The 19,264-nt window shown below is 41.5% G+C and overlaps 1 protein-coding gene across 2 annotated transcripts; it reads left to right on the top strand.

Annotated features, from left to right (window-relative positions):
- The first annotated feature begins 1,472 nt into the window (after positions 1-1,472).
- On the top strand, positions 1,473-19,195 carry LOC149353393 (4-vinylphenol methyltransferase 2-like). Of its 2 annotated transcripts, none has more exons than XM_089582528.1 (6): positions 1,473-2,051; positions 7,694-7,802; positions 8,163-8,347; positions 10,534-10,738; positions 13,600-13,747; positions 17,165-19,195. In XM_089582528.1, the coding sequence occupies exons 2-6, from the start codon at positions 7,713-7,715 to the stop codon at positions 17,341-17,343; spliced, it is 807 nt and encodes a 268-aa protein (XP_089438654.1). In that variant the 5' UTR covers positions 1,473-2,051; positions 7,694-7,712; the 3' UTR covers positions 17,344-19,195. The 2 variants fall into 2 exon arrangements, with proteins under 2 accessions (XP_089438654.1, XP_089438655.1); XM_089582529.1 differs by lacking the exon at positions 1,473-2,051 and adding an exon at positions 8,012-8,087 and having other exon boundaries at positions 7,692-7,802.
- Positions 19,196-19,264: the final 69 nt, after the last annotated feature.

The raw sequence follows: 19,264 nt of genomic DNA, 5'->3' as shown, positions 1-19,264 counted from the left end.
CTTATTTATAGAGAAGCTTGTCGCCCACTGTGAGTAATATCAATATCAGTTTTTAGATTTTCGAAAATTCCATTTTCGTCGCCGCTACAGTGCAAACCATGCGACCAGAAAGAGCGCTAGCCAAGCCTACGAGCGCGCTTTGCAGATCGGCGCGCCTGTTACGTGATCCCTGCCCGGTCGCCGCTCCCAGTTGGGCGCAGCGAAAGGAGCGACAGCCGCAGCGCTGTGTGACGCGAGCTCGTAGGCGTGGCTAACTTTCTGGCCGCGCTGCATGCTGCGCTGTTTCGATTCCTCCCGTGTGCGGTAAATAGATAAATTGGTTTTCGAGGAAAGGAAATGGCGCGCAGTATCTGTCTCGCATATCTCGTGGACACTTGAACCCCACCGTAAGGGAAGGGAGGAAGGTTGGAGTGAAAGAGGCGCCGTAGTGGAGGTCCCCGGAATAATTTCGACCACCTGGGGATCTTTAACGTGCACTGACATCGCACAGCACACAGGCGCCTTTTGCGTTTCGCCTCCATCGAAACGCGGCCGCCGCCGTCGGGTTCGAACCCGAGTACTCCGACTCGGTAGACGAGTGCCTTAACCACTGAACCACCGTGGCGGCGCCTAAAAATTATTTGCGCTGCAGCGGCGACGGTTCTGGCATTTTCGAAATACCAAAAACTGACATGCTTCAGTCTTTTAAATGAGCCTATCAGCTAGCAATATTTAAAAGTTGACTAATAATATTAGTTATCCAGCCTGTATATCTTAGCTTTATTCTGACTACGGCTAGCTCGGCATATCATCAGCTGATGCTATACCGAAAAAAAAAAAAAAAGCGCTCTTCTGACTATAAATGCCTATTTTTATTGCTGACAGCTGCACGTCGTGATAAACATAGGTATCACCGAGCTTGCCTTCATTCGCATGCTTATAGACTGTTACTCCAAAGTTTGAAAGACACTTGGAAAAGAACTATTATTACCATTAGCGAAAAAAAAAAGGAAAAAAGAAATAGTGTAAGTTTGTAAGCACCATTAAATTTAAACTGTGGCTGACGATTTGCTATAAGTTAAGCTGTAGATACGCTATTTTAAGAGTATTACAAACTCTGGAGGAACACGAATGCAAGTGCCCCCGGGTTCAGATCATGAACGGTCCTGAACCATCGAACATAGCGCCATGCACGACTGTCTGATTCGAACAATGAGGGGAAAATGCAAGTTGCGTGAAGCATGGGTGAAGGGAGTTTCTTGAAGCTAACCCGTGGAATTTCGCCAAGTACGACAACCAACGATCACGCCTATGATGACACCGTTAGAGCGGTACCGCAGCAAATTGCTAAATCATGCAATAATTACAAGTAGTTTCTGTTGTTTAAAATTTAGGTGCAGCGTTTATTTTAAAAATAAACCCACTTCCAATAAAATAATTTGTTTACGCAGCCACTTGTGTATTCAGTCCGAGACTACACCTCTCGTTGCCATGGCTTTTCAGACAACGTTCGGAAGCGGTCAGCTGGATAGCTGGGTTACCATGGCGGTTATTGCTGCTGACGCGCTAGCTGGATCAGCGATAAACTTTGAACTACCTGAAGGGTTTATTTAGTCGCGCGACTCGTAGTTCACAACGGTCGGGCATGTTTAGTTGTCCACTCACTCCTAGGGACTCTTAAGTGGTCGAAGTATGCGCATTCATTTTCCGACGGATAACAGGCAGTAGGATAATTGTTTGGCTAAACGTTTTGCAGGTGTTAGGAATATCACCTGCACGCAGCATTATATATGCCTGTACAGAGCGCGATTTTAACGCATTGCCGTGCGCGACAAACGCGCTCGACAGCTACTTAGGATGCGACGCGGGCGAAATCGAAGGCCGCGTCGCGACAGTTGCGGAGCGCGTGATTACCGCTGTCGGCGTTGAGTAAGCACCGCGTACTACGTGTGTGCACTCTACTTGAGGAAGTGAACACAAAGCTGAGGCGCACAAGTTGCTTCCTGAAACGCACCACTTTTCGACTCATTGACGGAGTGCAAGGGATCAAGTGGTTACGTTGTGAATAGGAGGTACGTTTTACTAGACGTTTCATATCTGCTCTAGGTGGAAGCTGCAGTCGACCGATTACAAGCGTTGACCCGTCAAGGTCGTGAGCTTGCAATGACCGCAGCTGACCGCCTGTTACTTTCGTGGCGCGCCGTCTAAATTTTGCGTGTGTATTTGTTATCATATTGCTCACCCAGTGCGAGCTTATATGCAGCGTAACCGACAGCCGTTTGACTGCGCCACATACATTGGTCAGCTGGCGCACGAAACTCACACGTGGCCGCAGTGCGATGGGCAATATGTGCGCAGTTTGGCCATGTGTTCGGTAAAGTTGCGGCCGCAAGTTACAAATCTCGGAAAAAGAAAAAAAAAAAAAGTGGGGTACCACTTCGGCTTTGGTACACCAACTGTCAAGGGTACGCGTAATTATGAAAGCTGCACGCTTTCGTTTTGCAAAAGAAAAAGCTTTCAGTTACCTTGGGTGCAGTTCTGAGTGGAGCATTAGCACTGGCAACTGAACTGTTCAAAATGTGTGCAGCCCAGCCCAACCAGGTTACTGTTGCCATTAAATTGCACACTTGCCTGTTTTGTCTTTGCTGTGCATGTTTTGTATATAAAAAGTGCATTTACATCTTGCACATATCAGCTCTCTATTCTGGGTTAAATATGTAGTCCTCGGGTATTGACCATTGCACTCAGATTAGCTGCTAATAAAAAGGCAGTTCTGTGAGTCAGTTTTCAGTTACGATGTGTAAAAGGATCAGACTTAAGTAAATCAGGATACATGGGCCACTTTTATGCAGCCTTTTTTTTTTTTGTCTCTTCAAGAGACATGCACAAATTAAGCTGGACAGTGGCATTTTTCTGGACTGTGGCAGCCAGCAATAATACTCTTCCTTTATATTTATGTGCTCATGCGCTCACAGGACAACCATTAGTGTGGTTCAAGATGTAGATGTGGTGCTTTCGTGCAATGCAGCATGTTTGTTTTTGCACATAGGTGCACCATTATCATTAGAAGAGTTGTTAATAGTCCTTACATTTGGGTTTGCAAGATTTTAATTTTAAACCTTCAAATAGCTTGTTATATATCTTGTAGTTTTTGACCTGAGACTAATGCTCACATTTTCTGAATTTTTCACGAAATACAGATAACACATCATCAAATGTGTTAACATGGAAGTGCAGGACCATGATTATTACAGCAAAATGTTGCAGCATGTCATGCTCATTACAGATTGTGCACCAGTTGACCTACTGTTGTGAAAAAATTAATATCTGAAGGTGTCTTCATAATGCAAGATCCAGCAACACTCATCCTGGTATTTCTGTGGTCACGGTGGTCTGTTGTTGTAGAGCATGGGAAAAGTGGTTAAGTTCATGCCTTCTGTGGCAGCACTCAGATTGAAGTGGAATTCAAAATGAGCTGTACACTGAAATTTAAGTGCATAATAAAGAATCCCACAGGTCAACAAAGAACCATTACTTCTGAAAGGTGCATAAGTACTGGAAGAGGGGGGAGGGGTGGTTTGGTGAATAATGATAGAAGTGGTGATAAATATAGGAAGTAAACCAATCATCAAGAAGGACCTCATGCAAAATCAGGCAGAGACATTCAAAAGAATGAAGAAGAAAAGAATTCAAAAGAATTTTGCATCTTTCATCTAGGAAATTACCTGTGTTTTTATGCCATATAATAAACGCAATAAATAATATTTCTCAAAACAGTGAGTAGAGTAGCATATATGTCATCCGCCATTTCTATGCAGACATATTTTGCCACGTGTAGTAACATCTTTTTTTTTTGCAGTTTCATGTGTAATGTGCACCTTAGAAATAGAAACTATGTCCATGATCATTCGGGTGTTTACTTGAATAATTGTGGCATTTCGATGTTGCTTTCTTCATCAATTATGACACTTTGCACGAAATATTCAATATCCCTGCAAAAAATCAACCACTAGTATTTTGCGCTAGAAAACCCAGCAAACCACAAACCTCTCAGAGACGTCCAGCTAGATGTCTCTGAGAGGTTTGTGGTTTGCTGGGAACTAACGAATTGCCTTTCCTAACTCCTAATATACTATTTAGCTAGAAAAATATTTCACTTTGATGGAAACAAAAAATGGTATGTCAAATGGTTGATGAATATCCAGCACCTGAATGTTTCAGCTATCATTTAAAGTTGCATGACCAGGAGGCATATTTCACATTTCAAAGACTGACAGTTTACTGAAAACATTTATTTATTTGGCAATTATAGCAAGAGAGAATGTGTTATATATTGATACAGGTAAAACATGAAACCCAGATGGTATAGGTACAGTAAAATTTGTAGGAATGCTGAAGGATCCAGTAAGTGTTACTGCTGCAAGTGTTTGTATTATTGTAGTGCCAATGCACTGCTGTAGCACTCATGCAAATCTAAACCTCTGCCTGCCTGTAGTGGCACAACAGTAAAATAAAAAAGATTACATACAAAGTAAACTGCTTGATTTTGTAGTGCTTTAAGGATCTGATTGTATCCAGTGTACTTGGTGTAGGTCGTGAGTGGTGGATGCCTCTTCGACATGCGACTAATAATACTTTCTATGAAGGAAGACATGTACAGTTTTCTTTGGAGAAATTTAAGCAGGGTTAATTGCTCAGGTGTCAGTCTTGAGATACAAGCCACACTTGTTGAAATTGGGGTCCTATAGACCGTTTACAGCGCGCAGTTCTTCCGTTTGAGACCAGATGGCGCCACAGGTGCGCTCGGAACACGGCGCCATTACTTTCCTCGTAAGTCGCCGGCGTGTGTGCCTCGACGCAGCAGTGGAAATGTGGAAAGAGAAAATACATGCTCTGTTGTGGATTGCAAGAATTGCAACAAACAGTTAAAGGGGCGGGACGCGATCGTTTGCGAGCTTCACGGAACCGAACTGCACAAGGACGTACTGCCCCTGTTCGCGCCCGTTGGACATCCACCCTTTCCGAAGGGGCGAACGCAACACACATGTTCGCCAGCGCTAGACAGCGAATATAGAAGGAAATGTCTCGATCTTGGAAAATCTGCGGGGGTAAGTGCGCAACATAGCCGCATGAACAAGCTGTCCCGCCACCGAAACGTCACAAAAAAAAAACGACTTACGCTCCTATACCGCTACTGCATATTGTGCAGTGTATAGCCGTGCGAGCGGACAACGCTTACCGTCAGTTCGTGTATTACACACCGTCTTGGTGCTACTGTTGAACTTCGCTCCAAGTAGCGCGGTTTTCGTGGACCACAATCGGAATAAAGCATTTGTGTTACGGCTGCTGTGCTCTGCGGTTGTCACTTCCTCGCGATCCATGCGAGAGAGTCACTAGAACCGGCTGATTACTTACAACCAACGAGACCTCGAGCATCATCATGTCCGCATATCGAGCATGGAGCGTACCACAATTTTATACTATGTGAGGCTAACATAATTGTGAACTTCTTGTTGTGAACGCTCTGCCATGCGCGCGTTATAACAATTATATCGCGGAATCCTTGTAAACGATTGCATGCAAGCTTGTGAAGGCTGCTTGATGCATGGTACTGCTTACATGATTGGGTAACATTTGTTTTATTTATTTTTGTCGCCTTCCTTTGTTTAGCAAACCAACAGAAAATATTTTAGGCTTCCTATTCACCTTTAACAGGTTTGCAAACAAATGAGTACGATGTGCATGTGAGCGTTTTAGAGCAGTCTCCGCATGCATGTACACAATACGACAACGACCTGCGCAGCCGCAGGGTCATTAAACATTGCTGTTTTAGATAATATCAATAAAAAATATTAAGCAAAGCCTTCAGCGGCATTCAGGCTATCCACCCGTTGCCTCGAAGAGGCGGAGAGCTCAGCGGCTCTTCGCGACATGAAGCCCGATAACGTTTTCACGCCTAAATTGATCTAATTGGGGTTTTCGCATGTCTTTCGAAGCTTCGGACCAACCACAGTGTCGTCTTCCCGCTCCTTTACAACCGTATCAGCCGAAACACTGCCTGCGGAACCGAAACATCCGGCGCAGCAGCCGTCGCGACGAGGCGCGCGCCGAGCGCGGTCAGGAGGCGAGTAATGGCGGCGTGATCACGTGATCAAAGATGGCAGCCCCCATGATACGCCGCTGTAAAGCGTCTATATTTAGAAATGCAACTAGAGTAGGATACAACTTTAAAAAATAGCAGTTGGTAACAGTAGGCCATGGTCCACAGCGTTCTGTATTAGTCTGTTGACCAATCACAACGGCAAACAAAATCAGCTTTTCAATTTGCAACTATATCAAACAAGCCAGAGGCATCAAAATTCTTGAACTTATAATTTTGTCTGGTGGTTAGCTTCTTGTTTAGATAACAAGAAAAGCCTTAACAATGTACCACTTTTTTGTTGCAGAAGAATTCTGTGTTGTGGTCATGAAAGGGATCCTGAAATGTTTTTCATGGGCATGTTCTAGTGCAACAGATCTGTAGAGGTGGTCTTTGTGGGTATTCAAGTCAAATTTGAAAGCTCTGCATAATTAAAAAAAATCTCTGCTCGCAGTAGCTCGCAACATGATTAGGGTGACACCTCACCGCTGCATCTCGTACCCCTATGATGTCAGTGCTGGCAATAAATACGCATAATATGGTTTATAGAGTAAATTTAGACAGCAGGCCAAGGCTACAAATCTCAGCCATGGCTCATTCAAACAATATTTCATAAAGCTGCCTCTGTGTATTACGTAGTCAAGTTTGTATAGTTAAATGCTGTTGCAAAGTTCAATGCTAACTGCTTGGAAAACCTCAAAAGTTTAAACCCCAGAAAAGGCTGTAAATATGCTCATGTACTTTACATTTCATAGCTTCACGAACCGCAACATCGGAATTTGAGTTGCTTTCAAATTATGTTCACAATATTAGCAATTTGCAAATAATTCTAGAGGGTAGTGAACTTACAATCATAAGATAATAATTTTCCAAAGGAGACTAGCAAGCAAGTGGCATATTGCCTTGGACTCAATTTAAACTTGCATTGATTGCCTGCATTTGTTACATAGTTTGGAAAGAAGTTAAAAAGTTTGGAAAAATCATGAGCAAAAAAGAATAAAATATAATTTGCTCCAGTGCACATTGTCTACCATTTAAGTTACAGTAATGGTCTTATCCTGATGCAAAGAGTGCTACATTTGGTTCTGAACCTCTTCAGGCTATTTAGTATCTTAGTTTATGCTGTGCTCACAAGGTACTTAAATGAATGTATAGAACAAATATGTGAATTTGATTGAATCACTTTCACACAGGAGCAGGAATTGTAATGTATGGGGCATATAATCATATAAAATACTTTTGTTTACCACTAACAAGTTTTTTGTAGGTTTGCCTGCAGTTTGAACACAACTTTCTTTTTTTACACGTGCAAGTAGTGCTACAGATAGCATTTTCTTTGGTGCTCCTGTGTGGTATACTCGACATTGTTCATGTGCCTAAAAAAATGCATATCGAAATTGTTTCCTAATGTGGCCTAGAAGTAATAAGCTAGCTGTGCACTACATAATAAAAAAGTTGTTTATGATTGTAAGTATCTGTTCATAACTCATGTCATTCAATATAGTGCTTAATTGTACTTGGGGGCATCGAAACCTGTAGTGATTGATGACATATTGCATACTTTTTGGTTTAAAGAGCTGCAGGAGGTGCAAGAATGGATAGAGTGGCATCATTTCCTTTGCCCCTTAAGTACATCCAACAGGAGTACACTCACTATGCTTCTGGAATGGAGTGGATTGCTCAGGTATGTGATACAGTGCATTTTATTAGGCATATGCGTGTCTCCCTTCATCACGCCAATGAAACCTTGAAGTGTATAAAAAATTTCTGCAGAGCAAAGCAGGTAAAGAATTTCTAAACTTGTGGGCTGTCTGTGCACTTTTCAGCTCAGGAGGGGTGCTACTCACCTGTCAACTTAATGTACAAGGAACCTGACACTGTTTTTCTGCGCAGCTGCTACTGTCATATGGTTTCATGTGCACTGGTGGCCTTTAAACGTCACCAGTAAGTGGACATGCCCTCAGCAGCTGTGAGGCCCAATTCCTAGCTTGCTTTGGCTGCATGTTGGCATTTTCAGAGGCCAAGATAGTTCTCTGTCTTACAGGAGCAAGTGCTGGAGCTGGCATGTGGTCCTGGCCTGATAAGCCGCCAAGTGCTGCAGCCTTTGTGCGAGGCCCACTTCGCTCGCCTCCTTGCAGTTGACAGAGCCTCGGAAGCCATTCTGTATGCTCAACAGCATTGTCACCATAGGGACATCACATACCGTCATGTCCCTGCCCTCTACACCAGGTAAAAATCACAAAATTTAAGTGCTATCTTTGAAACCCTCCCAACAGCCCCACTTTCTTGAACAGCTGTTACCATTCAAACACAGAAGTTGTGCGTGCTTTAACATGTGGAGCCTATTTGCAGAGACCTGTCTATTGTAATAGCGGAGAAAGATTTTTAGGGCTAAGTTATGTTACACATGCATAAGAAGTATGCACCTTTCGTAGTGCAAGTACCAAATCTTATGAGCCTTAAATGACCTATAGCAGCCAACCCTGTTGTAGGGCATTAAACATTCAGCACAGTAACAAAACAACCATATAAAATAATTAGGAATATTTGTGTTGCGTTGCCAGTGACTTCAGAAACATCTAATCAGAAAGAGGCTGTTAAACGCACAAATACTTATTGAGTGATTGAAAGTCCAAAAAGAGAGTAAGGCACAAGGCCACTGTGGGGGGAAATGGGGAACAGATACTTATATCTGGTTTATGTAGTCTGCAGCTTAACGAGAATTCATGCTCTAATCTGCTTTTTACATCCTCTTCTAGTAGACAAGTTGTTTTTATCATCATGGCGACTATTTTACATATTGGAACTGGCAGTCTGGCAGCTGTAATTACATGAACACTTGGAGTGTGAAGTATGTATTTACCTAAAAATTGTGTCACTGCCTTCAAGGAACTTACCCAGGAGAACTCCTATGGATGCTCTGCAGAAAATAATTTTACTGTAAAGGTATCTTTGAATGCAATAGCATGGTGGCATACATCTAGCATATCTGGTGAAATAATAATTTTATTTTTTTTGTACTGTAAGTGCTACACTGTTTGGCCTGACATATGCGCAGGACTCTTTGCATGTTTCTTATTTTTTTATTAGTTTGGGGGGTAAACATGAGGGTCCGTATTTTGGCTGAAAATCAGGTACAGTTAAGTTCTTGTTCAATTAAATTGGTTTTTGTTGGGCTATCAATACTAATCAGAAAATAATTAATCTTGAACACTCATTCCTTCAGGGCATGAGATGGTTTCTTTTCCAAGTGAACTTTATAGTTATGAACATTCCACCTACTGCTGCCTTCTTGTGCTATAATAATGGTGGCCCTTAGTTGACTGTGTGAGCTCATCTTTAATGATAAATTTCAGAAGGGCACTTGGATTGGAATTTTTTTTTTTAATTCATAATGTGTTGCACTGGTTTGAACTAGCTCTGTGCAACATACAAAAAGCATAGGAAGGTTTTCATGCAGTTTTGTTACAGTGAAGAACGTAATGCTTGCTTTCCAGCTTTAGTGTCAGTCTGTTGCTCAACCATAAAATTAGCTTCATGTGAATGAACACAACTACCACTGCAGCTAACATTTTGCAAGAAATTGGAATCCTTGCAGCCATTTCCCTGCTTCTGGTGGCTGAAAGAAATGTGAACTGATGACTTGCCTACGATTGCTGCTTATCGTGCACACCAACGAAATGTCTCACAATTCACATATTTCAGGGGTTTTTTTACCGAATTCATAAATGGTTTTGTGCATGAAACTGAATGTTAATGGCTGCCGCCTATTGTGAATTTACCAACTGAAATTGCGGAAGACATAATAACTTACTTGAGGTGCTATAAATTGTCAAATTAAGATGTTATAAAGCAGTGGACTGAGCACCTAAAGACAATTTTATGAGAAATATTGACTTACTGGTCTGTTTCTTTCTTAAGTTAGAAAAGGTGCAGCAGCCAAATATATCATGGCAAGAGTGCACCCTTGTTTAAGTGTGTTGTGCACAGCACTAACTAATAACCCAAATTAACAAAGCTGTGCACATCCTAGGCATTCAGCCAAAGTCTTAAACTTTTATATTCTTAACTTTACTAAGAACTGAAAAGGAACTGCCTGAATAACTGTTTTCTTTGCAACTTTCTAGTTTTAAATTTTAGTTTGTTCAGTAGTCCAAATGTTGGTTCATTATTCTTGCCTTAGTTGATATTTGTAAAATAAAGTTCTCTTCACGCAGACCGACTCCAACAATGCCACACATGACTTTTATTCCTGTGTTTTGCATGTTTGAAGAAAATTAATTCAAGGCATATATGTTCACAGCTATTTGCCACACAGGGAGCATCAGTCATTAAATCTTTCTTTGTCTGCTTTGCTGGAGCTGTGCCGATTCCGCATTAGGCATTGCAACAAGATGTTCTTGCATTGTGTCCAGTGCACCAGTGGAACTACAAGGGGCATTCAGCAAGTTGTTCTACTATGGTGGAGTAATGCCTTGCAGTGAAGGGAGTGGACTACACCAGGCATCAATGCTGTTGGATGTTCGAGGCTGCTGTGTTTTGCTTCTGCCTGTGCGCTGCTGTCTCTATGACGTGCTTGAGAAACTTTCAGGCAATCCCCGCTGGAAGGCCTACATGCGGGTATGTCTGGTTAAGCCTACTTTTCTATACTTTGGTTTATGGTTTATGGGGGGTATAGTGTCCAAAAGTGACTCGGGCAATGAGGGACGCTGTAGTGACGGGCTCTGGAAATTTCAACCACCTGGGGTTCTTTAACATGCACTGACATTGCACCGTACATGGGCCTCTGGAATTTCGCCTCCATCGAAATTCGACCACCGTGGCCGGGATCAAACCCACATCTTTTGGGTCAGCAGCCGAGCATCATAACCACTGAGCCACTGCAGTGGCCTTTTGTATACTGTATTAAGTATGAAGACACAAGGCACTTTGCTAAATCCATGTAGCTGTTGTGCAGACTTTCGCTTGACAAGCCATTAGCAGATGTGACATACAGTCGCATAAAGTCATATTTAAGCTTTGTTTTTTATGTGCAGCCAATGTCATATTCACACTTTTAATACAGCTTTGGTTCATAAATGACGTACCACTCATGGCCTGATGCTATAGTCCTGATAGAATTCTTAAGAAACAGTGTTAAGTCAAGTGCCTCTGATTCATCAGTAAAAATTTCAAATGTCATTAGAACAGAGTTGGAATGGCTGTTGAAATCTATTAATTATCATAACTCTCACTTCATTATTGAGTAGAAAACCTTGACCTCAAATATAATATACTAAAGGGGCTGCTCTTGCAACCAGTCAGCAAAAGCTGACTCTGGAATGCAGTTCACAGCCAAGTGACTGCATTTGGGATGAAATTTTAAAGGCATTCACTTGTTTTATGTGCTGCAGTTAGTAATGTTTGAATTTATTTTACTGCAGAAAAAGCAGCAATTAGCCTAAAGTTATTTAAGGTGTGGGACTTATAAACTGCTGCATTCAATAAGTACTTTCAAGGCAAGCAGTCGGTGCAGAGCAGCTGGCTACTCTTTGCTGCATGAGAAAAATGTTTTATTATACCCATTGGAAAGGAAGGATATTTCATTACAGCAGGGTTCAGTAGAATTGTTGCTGATACCGTTTCATGTGAATGTGGAAGAAAAACCTAAGAGCCAGAAATGTGTGCTGTCCTAGCTTCATTCCAGGACCACGAAAACACAGTGTAGCAATCAAGAAAACAAAATTGGGAATATGTCAGCAGGGTCCTACTGCAGTCGATGAATGGCTTTCTGTAGCGGGTTTCAAGGAAAATTTTCTTCAATATGTGCATTACTTAATTTTATTATATTTTAATAACGGTTTAATAATTACAGGTATTAAATAAATGCACAGTTATTCTCATCTCAGAATGTTGAGAATGCCTGTGACATTTGTAAATACTGTGCATTTCATTCATAAAGCAAATAAATGACATTAAAAATGAAACCATGCTCTATAACAATTTGCAGATAAGTGATACTTAGTGTAATATATTGTTAAACAGAAAACAAGTTTTGTACAGCAGCTGTTGTGCTGTGCATTTGTGCAGTGTCATGTGGGTCACGTGAAAAGTTAGGGACACATCACTGGGTCTTGTCAGTGCACCAAGTGTGCCAGGGTTGTGTAGGGTGCTTAAGTAGTGTACTGCAGAGCAAAAAAAGTGAAATCTGATAGTTGGTGATGATGACGATAAAGTTTCATGGTGCAAGGGCAGCTCTTTGGCCAAAGAGCGCCATGGCACCAGGTTTTTCTGATCTTCTCAAAGTCGGTCAGAGACCCGTTTCCCATGCTTTTTACCCTCAATAAGCTGAGCACCAGACCAGGGAAAAGCTTGTACCCATTTTATCATTGGTGGGTACTTGGCGGCACTGGGGATTGAACCACTAGGCCACCGCTGCAGTCTAAAAATCCCAAATTTGAAAATCTGACATCTCCTGCTTGGTTTCATGCACAATATAATTTTTAATGCACTGGACATTTTGCTATATTTCAGAGCATTTAATCTTGCAATAAAAATCACATTGTTTTCCAATTGCACTGCCTTTCTGAAGTATGAGTCTGTTATTTTAGTGGAAGTTGTAAAAAGTACATGTGGTCATAGGCTTAATATTTGGTCGAGCAGGTTTATTGTGGTGCTTTCTCCTCTTCTGGCTGCTGAAAATGCCATTTCTCTTTATTGTCTATTTACACATCGACACTGCTACTGACTAAACTCATGTATTTTGTAAATTAGCTGTGTGAGAATTCGTGCGAGTGGATAGTCAGTGTGAACATTCAAAGCACAACAAATACACAAGGATGTTTCCATGTATTTGTTGGGCTACAAATGTTCACATTAACTTGTAAAGTTGCCCTACACCCCTTTAGATTAGCAGCTAGGCAGTCATGCATGCTGGCTGACTGACTACTCATCACACTTGTTTTCCATTTGAACTATGCACCAGTACTTGTTCACTGTGTAGTCCTGGAGAGGAATTTCAAACTGAATGCATTTGCTTCAGGCATGCTATTTATTTATAATGTAGCCAAACTTGCACGACTTGCAGCACGAAACAAAAGCGTTAGCTTAACCGTATGGCATGAGTGCTGCACAAGATAGCATTGCTCGAATTACTTTTCCAGCATTCTGTCCATAACAGGTATGATTATTTTAACCATACAGTTATGTCAGGAACACTGAGTGCTTTGTTGGCCAATGCAAAAATAGAAACTCATTCACGAGGTAGTGAATTTTCAATCCCTGTGTGCCCCATGCAACTTCATAGCATATGTGTGACGCCTAATGAAGAAGCTGCTCATGTGCTCATTTGTGTTAGTACAGGCTAAGGATTGCTTGCCCACATCAGACTGTGTTCTTATGCCACTACAGTTTTTCTCATTGGTAGACGTATGCTTGCATATTTGATAGAGGAAGGCCTGGAGCCATACTACCTAGCTTTTCCTCTCCACTTTTTTCATCAGGATGCAGTGCACTTGGTGCCACCACAGCACCACTGGCAGGAGCCTGAGGAGGTTTTTCAAAAACAAGCTCAGCAAGCTGGCATGGAAGTGAACAGTATTAAACTTGATACCACAGATGTTGTATTTTCCAGCAGCAGCCACTTCCAAGGTAGGTCATTTTAGTTACCTGATCAGGTATCCTTGCACGAGTCTATAGTTGGATACAACCCAAGACGGTATAGTGGCAAATACCCGTCAAAGGAGGCCCTCCAGCCGATGGCATTGGCAGATTGTCACAACATCGGGGTTAATGCGATTTCACTCTAGGGAATTAATCATGGCGTCATGAGAACTAGTCGCCGCCATTTTCTGGAGGGTCTTCTTTGAGGAGCTCTTGCTGCTGCCTTCTTGAGTTGTATCCAGCTATAGAGAGCAGCTTGTCACCGCAAAAGCAAAGCTGTATATACCATGCTATATGAGGTGATTGCAGGAAAGTGGAATGAAGTTATGTTCCATGCATGTGTGCAGAAAGAGGCAGGCTGAAACTGTGCCAACAGCTGAGATGTAATTATGGTTGCTCCAGCTAGGTCCATGGTAGCTTGGATGAGGGCAGAGTGATTGCAGGCATAGGTGCTATTCCTGCAGCAGTTAAAGAATAAATTGCAGTAAGTATGGTAGACGGTCAGGCAAGTTGATATTACTGTTAACTGGGTTTTGTGGCAATAGACGTTATCTTCTGCAGTTTTTAACGGGAGTGCAGCTCAGCACCGAGGGAGAGGGATGGAGGAGTGAGGGGGATGGGGTATGTTCAATTTTAAGTGCACAACCAGACAAGGCTGGGTCAGTAAGAGCCCACATAGTGGCAGCTCTACCTTCAGGAAAAGGGAGTCGGATTAAATATTTGCAAAAGCCACAGAGGTCACATTCAAGGCAAAGAAGCAAACGTAGGTAACTTGTGACAGTTCGTTGCTACATGGGTTATCACTTTTATGGAGTTCACAAATTTTATCAATAAATTTCAAAGGAGGTTTAACATCAAACAATGAATCTTCCACATGAGTAAATTAAGCGAGGGGTAGAAACCGGTACTGTTTAACCAGATGTTTGTTGATATTGCTATGGTGCATCTGGCAGTACTCTTGTAACTAAGTCAAACATTATTTCTGATTGAAATTTCAGCACTCTGATATAATTTTATTTCAAATGAGTATTTCAGCCACTACAGATGTTTAGTCAGGAGTTTGTGGAGAATCGAACAAAAAACGGACATAAAATCACATTTTTTAGATTTATCAAGCACAAAACTTTGCAAGTTTTTGCAAAGTAAGTTCTGCATAGCAGGTATTGACACTGTGGGAGGGTCCATGTGTTCCAGCACTTTGGTAGTGCAGCTTGTAGATGGGCTATGGATCTTAGATGGGGTTCGTTCATCAAATTAGAGGACATAGATATGTAGGGTAAGGATTCTGGTCTGTGTTAATTGGTTCATTGCTATCAACAGATTAAATCAGCACCAAGGATTAAGGACACAAAAAGAACACACACACAAACTCAACTCAGGTGCCATATGCTGTGTTATACTGTGCCGTGACTTTTAAATGCCTTACGCACCAGTAACGTACAGGTAGAAAAATGTAGCCTATGTTCCATCAAAGCTTTGTAATAACTGTTTAAATATGAATGGCGCTAAGGTGGTACTATATCATATGTATTTGTTGTCTTCTTTCTCTTATGCTTTGTTTACAGTTCTAAGAGTATTAATTGATATGTAAGTAATTTTGTATGCTGTATGTTTACTATATGCCATGCATGGAGGGGGGGGCTCAGACTGCATTCAAGCTAAACTAGTTCGCTTTTTGCCTGAGCCTGCCTACATATTCGTGGTGTAAATGAAAATGGAAAAAAAGAAAAACACGGGACAGGTGCTGATACGGTTGGCCGTATCTACAGTGCAAAAGAACGCCTCAAAGCACATTCATTTTGAGATGTTCTTTCACACTGGCGATTGTCCAGTCGTATCCCGTGGTCCAGTGTTACTAGTATATATTGTGCTGGTCTACGAAACAATAAAGAGTTGGTAGTCAGTGCCCATCCTGTGTTGTATGTGTTCTTTTCATGTCCTTCTTCCTTCGCACTGGTTTAATCTGTTGATATGTAGGTATATGGACTGTGTAGTTTATAAGACCTGGAACTACATCTGCCTGATACAGAAGTATACTGACTCCTGACTCCACAATGCAACTAAAAAAGAAATTGCCCACGCCATTCCTTTCTCAAAATGAAAGGAGGAAAGATTAAAAAAAGAGAAGCAACAGAGAGACTTCAGATACTGTAAATGACTTATTTTTCGTGAACACAGTATTTGATGAAGTCGGCTAAAGTTGCAGTTAGCAAGTATTTTATGGGCACTGAACTTAGTAGAGCAGGAGTGGCTGGCCCCTCTGTGCTCCCCTCCTTCATGGGACCAATTCAAGCTCTGGTACAGTGCACTTGTACAACAAGCATTGGAGCAAGGGCACTGTGCAGTGGATGGAACTGTAAACTTGAGAGCAAGTGTAATGAAGTCCATTCACATGGCATGGCTCGATGAAGTGTGTCGTGAACTGAAAGGGTGCAAAGAAGATAGTCAGAAGGGATACCCTGCACCAAGTATTGTGAAATAAATGTCTTTGAGTTATCGTGAATTCCGGCTTGCAGCGCTCAGTCGCATCAAGTACATGTTGAAGGCAGTAGTATATATTTTACAAGATATTTTTTTTGTCAGTTAAGAAGTTAACTTTTTACCCAAATTATCTGTGGGAACACTTTTTTTGCAAGGTGTACATGGTTTGCAAAAAATGCAAAAATTCAGTCCTCACAAAATTAAGTTGTTTACAGTAATTTAAAGGAGTACAGACACGAAATTTTTGATTGCCTGTTTTCTTTGTAGTGGTGTGTAAGACATTAGTATACATGGATCACCACGTAGTATTCTATGACCATTAAATAATTTATAATTGCATTTCTTCTCTCACCTCTTTTGGTTCCAGTTTCAACCGCTATGACGTCAAAGGTCAGGCCATATGAGGCATGAAAAAAACTACAATCATTGCTTTGTCATTTTAAGTCACTACAATGCTACAGTCAGCTTGCCTCAAGAGCCGTAATCATAAGTGAAGAAGCAGCGATTATACTGGTTTTTTCATGCCTCACGTTGCCTATGCTGACTCTTGATGTCATAGACATTGCTCGGCTGTTGAAACTGAAGCAGAAACACGCGAGAGAATAAATTCTATTATAAGTTACTTGGTGGTCACAGGTGTATGCCAAGTTGTAATCCATGTATAGTAATGTCTTGCGCATCGTTACAAAGAACAACACATGCAACTTAAATTTGGCGTCTTTACTCCTTTATTACACCTTGAAGCATATGCACACACAGTACAAGTGTTTTAACTAAAATGGACAAATCTTAGTACACTTTATATATTATATCAATTTCTTCCTTGGCTTATATTTTTACCATAAGCAATTTTGTATGGGTTTTAAGTATTGTTTCTCAGGAACATCTAAAAGTGCAGAACACTGCTATTTCTGCTGTCTGCAGAATTCCTGAGCTGGGCCATGCCATTCGTAGCACGCATCCCAATGGAAAGCAGGCAGGTGTTCTTGGATGAAGCTTTGGCACTGAGTTTCGAGCAAGGTGTGCAAATGACACCAGGTGGACAGCTCCAGCTTTCAGTCACATTCCTGAGTGCCCTGAGCACCAAAGTGCGCAATAACTGACTTTCTCATGAATCTGGGCAGGTATTTTGTGAGAAATATTAACTTTTAGAAACTTGACAGCTAGCTCATTATGATTATGACCATGGTTATGTATAGAGGCAAGTCTAAGAGCAGAAAAGTGTTTTGTGCCACATTGGGCAGTGCTTGTGCCATAGACCCCTTCACTGAAATGACCTAGGTCACGTTTTCCAGGTGTGTAATAAGTTTTTTTTTTTACTACTGAAATTGATCAGGCCATTCTGTATGCCTTCAGTATGTGCGTAAATATTACAGTAACCAAGTGCAGTGTGATAAGGTCACATTTTTCAGAAGAACAAAGTCAAAAGCAGATAGTAGTACTCTGGATAGGTTATATTTCACTTGGTCAGAATTTGTTGTTACGGGAAAGTATTTTTATTTGTAGTGACGTAAAGAAGTAACATCCAAAGTACAGGATAGGGATGCAGCAAAAAAAAAAAAAAAGCAAGCATTGTATAAACAGAATAGGCAGGCAAGTCCAGATTTGCATTATCCAGCAGCCTGTGGTTAAGTGCACTTTACAGTTCTGCTGCTGGAAGGCCTGGTTTTCTCAAAGACAGGCAGTGCACTTGGTGTGTGGTGTTTTTTACCCGGTGTGGCAAAGCTAAACAGCTATTAACCCAGGACATGCAACATGCAGATGGTTTCCTATTATTAGCAATGACAACAGGGTAGTGTCTTCACCCCGTCCATCATTCCTCTCTTCTTATCCTAGCACAAAAATGTCACTTTTATAATGTTATGTGTGTTGTTACCAACGTTTTCAAAATAGTATACAGTTCAGAAGCCAGTTTACCAGCTCTGGACTTCTGTGATCTACCTCCATCTGTTGGGATCAGTCTCAGTGTTAATTGTTTGAGCAGTAACCCTACATGTCAAACTTCTGTGCATATTAAGAGAACTTCAATACATTCTTAGCATACGAGCCTTGTGACTGGAAAGAGATAAGTTGCTACTGAAGTGTTTTTCACTTATCTGTTAAGGCTAGCATGCAAAAGGTCGATAAGAAATCAGATTTATGGCATGCAGTTTTATTTATCTGCAAATATGTTTAAGCATGTTTGTTACACAGCAGGTTCATGTGCCATCTCATCAGTGCTTTTTGCACAGATATATACTGCTGAAACTATGCTCCTGAAAACTTCTGTGTGCTGATATGAAAGAGAGCTACTTAAAATTCTAAGGTCAGTATTCCCCTATGTTTATTGTAGTATCCATCAGCCTACAGTTTGTACATAGCTTTTCTAATCTCTGAATTATGCTCCGTCCTTAGCATTTGTGTGCAGCTTATTGCACATTTTTGCTAGTAATAAAACACGGCATTTGGTAGCTGCACAGCAGAACTGAGAAGCGATCATGAGAATGAGATTTATTTCTGGATGCCTGTTTTCTTCTGCAGCAATGTTCCCATGGTCAAGCTTAGAGAGAGGGCACGCAGATGGTTTCTTGACACACGCAAAGTGAACAAGAGAGGGGGAAGCCTCAGGGCGCTTGCTATGAGGCTCTGAGGCTTTCCCCTGCCTTGTTTACTTTTCATGGTCAAGCATGATGCTTACTGAAATTTAGTACAACCTTTTGGTGCAAGTTTTACTGAAAAAATACTCATGTAGCATAACGACACTAATTCCATAGTAACCTCTGGTGTCACATTTAGTGCTGGTTTTGCATTTGTATATGAGTATGTTTACTGCAGCCTATAAGCTCCACAGGAATACTCACGGTTGGCCAAGAGAGTTCAGTTTCTGTGAATGCTGAACAGCTGGTGTGTACCCTGCTTGTGCTTTTGGAATTTTGAAGTGCAATAAAATCTGTGGCTATTTTTCTTTTTATTCAATGTGGACTTTTGCTGCAAATTCCGACAGCCGAGAGTTGGACTGACAGCTCCTATTTGATGTCACTCATA

The sequence above is a fragment of the Amblyomma mixtum genome, chromosome 3 (assembly GCF_055824585.1).
Source record: "Amblyomma mixtum isolate Tamu chromosome 3, ASM5582458v1, whole genome shotgun sequence".
Taxonomy (NCBI): domain Eukaryota; kingdom Metazoa; phylum Arthropoda; class Arachnida; order Ixodida; family Ixodidae; genus Amblyomma; species Amblyomma mixtum.
The sequence above is the reverse complement of the archived record's forward strand: the minus strand, read 5'-3'. Positions and strand labels throughout refer to the sequence as shown.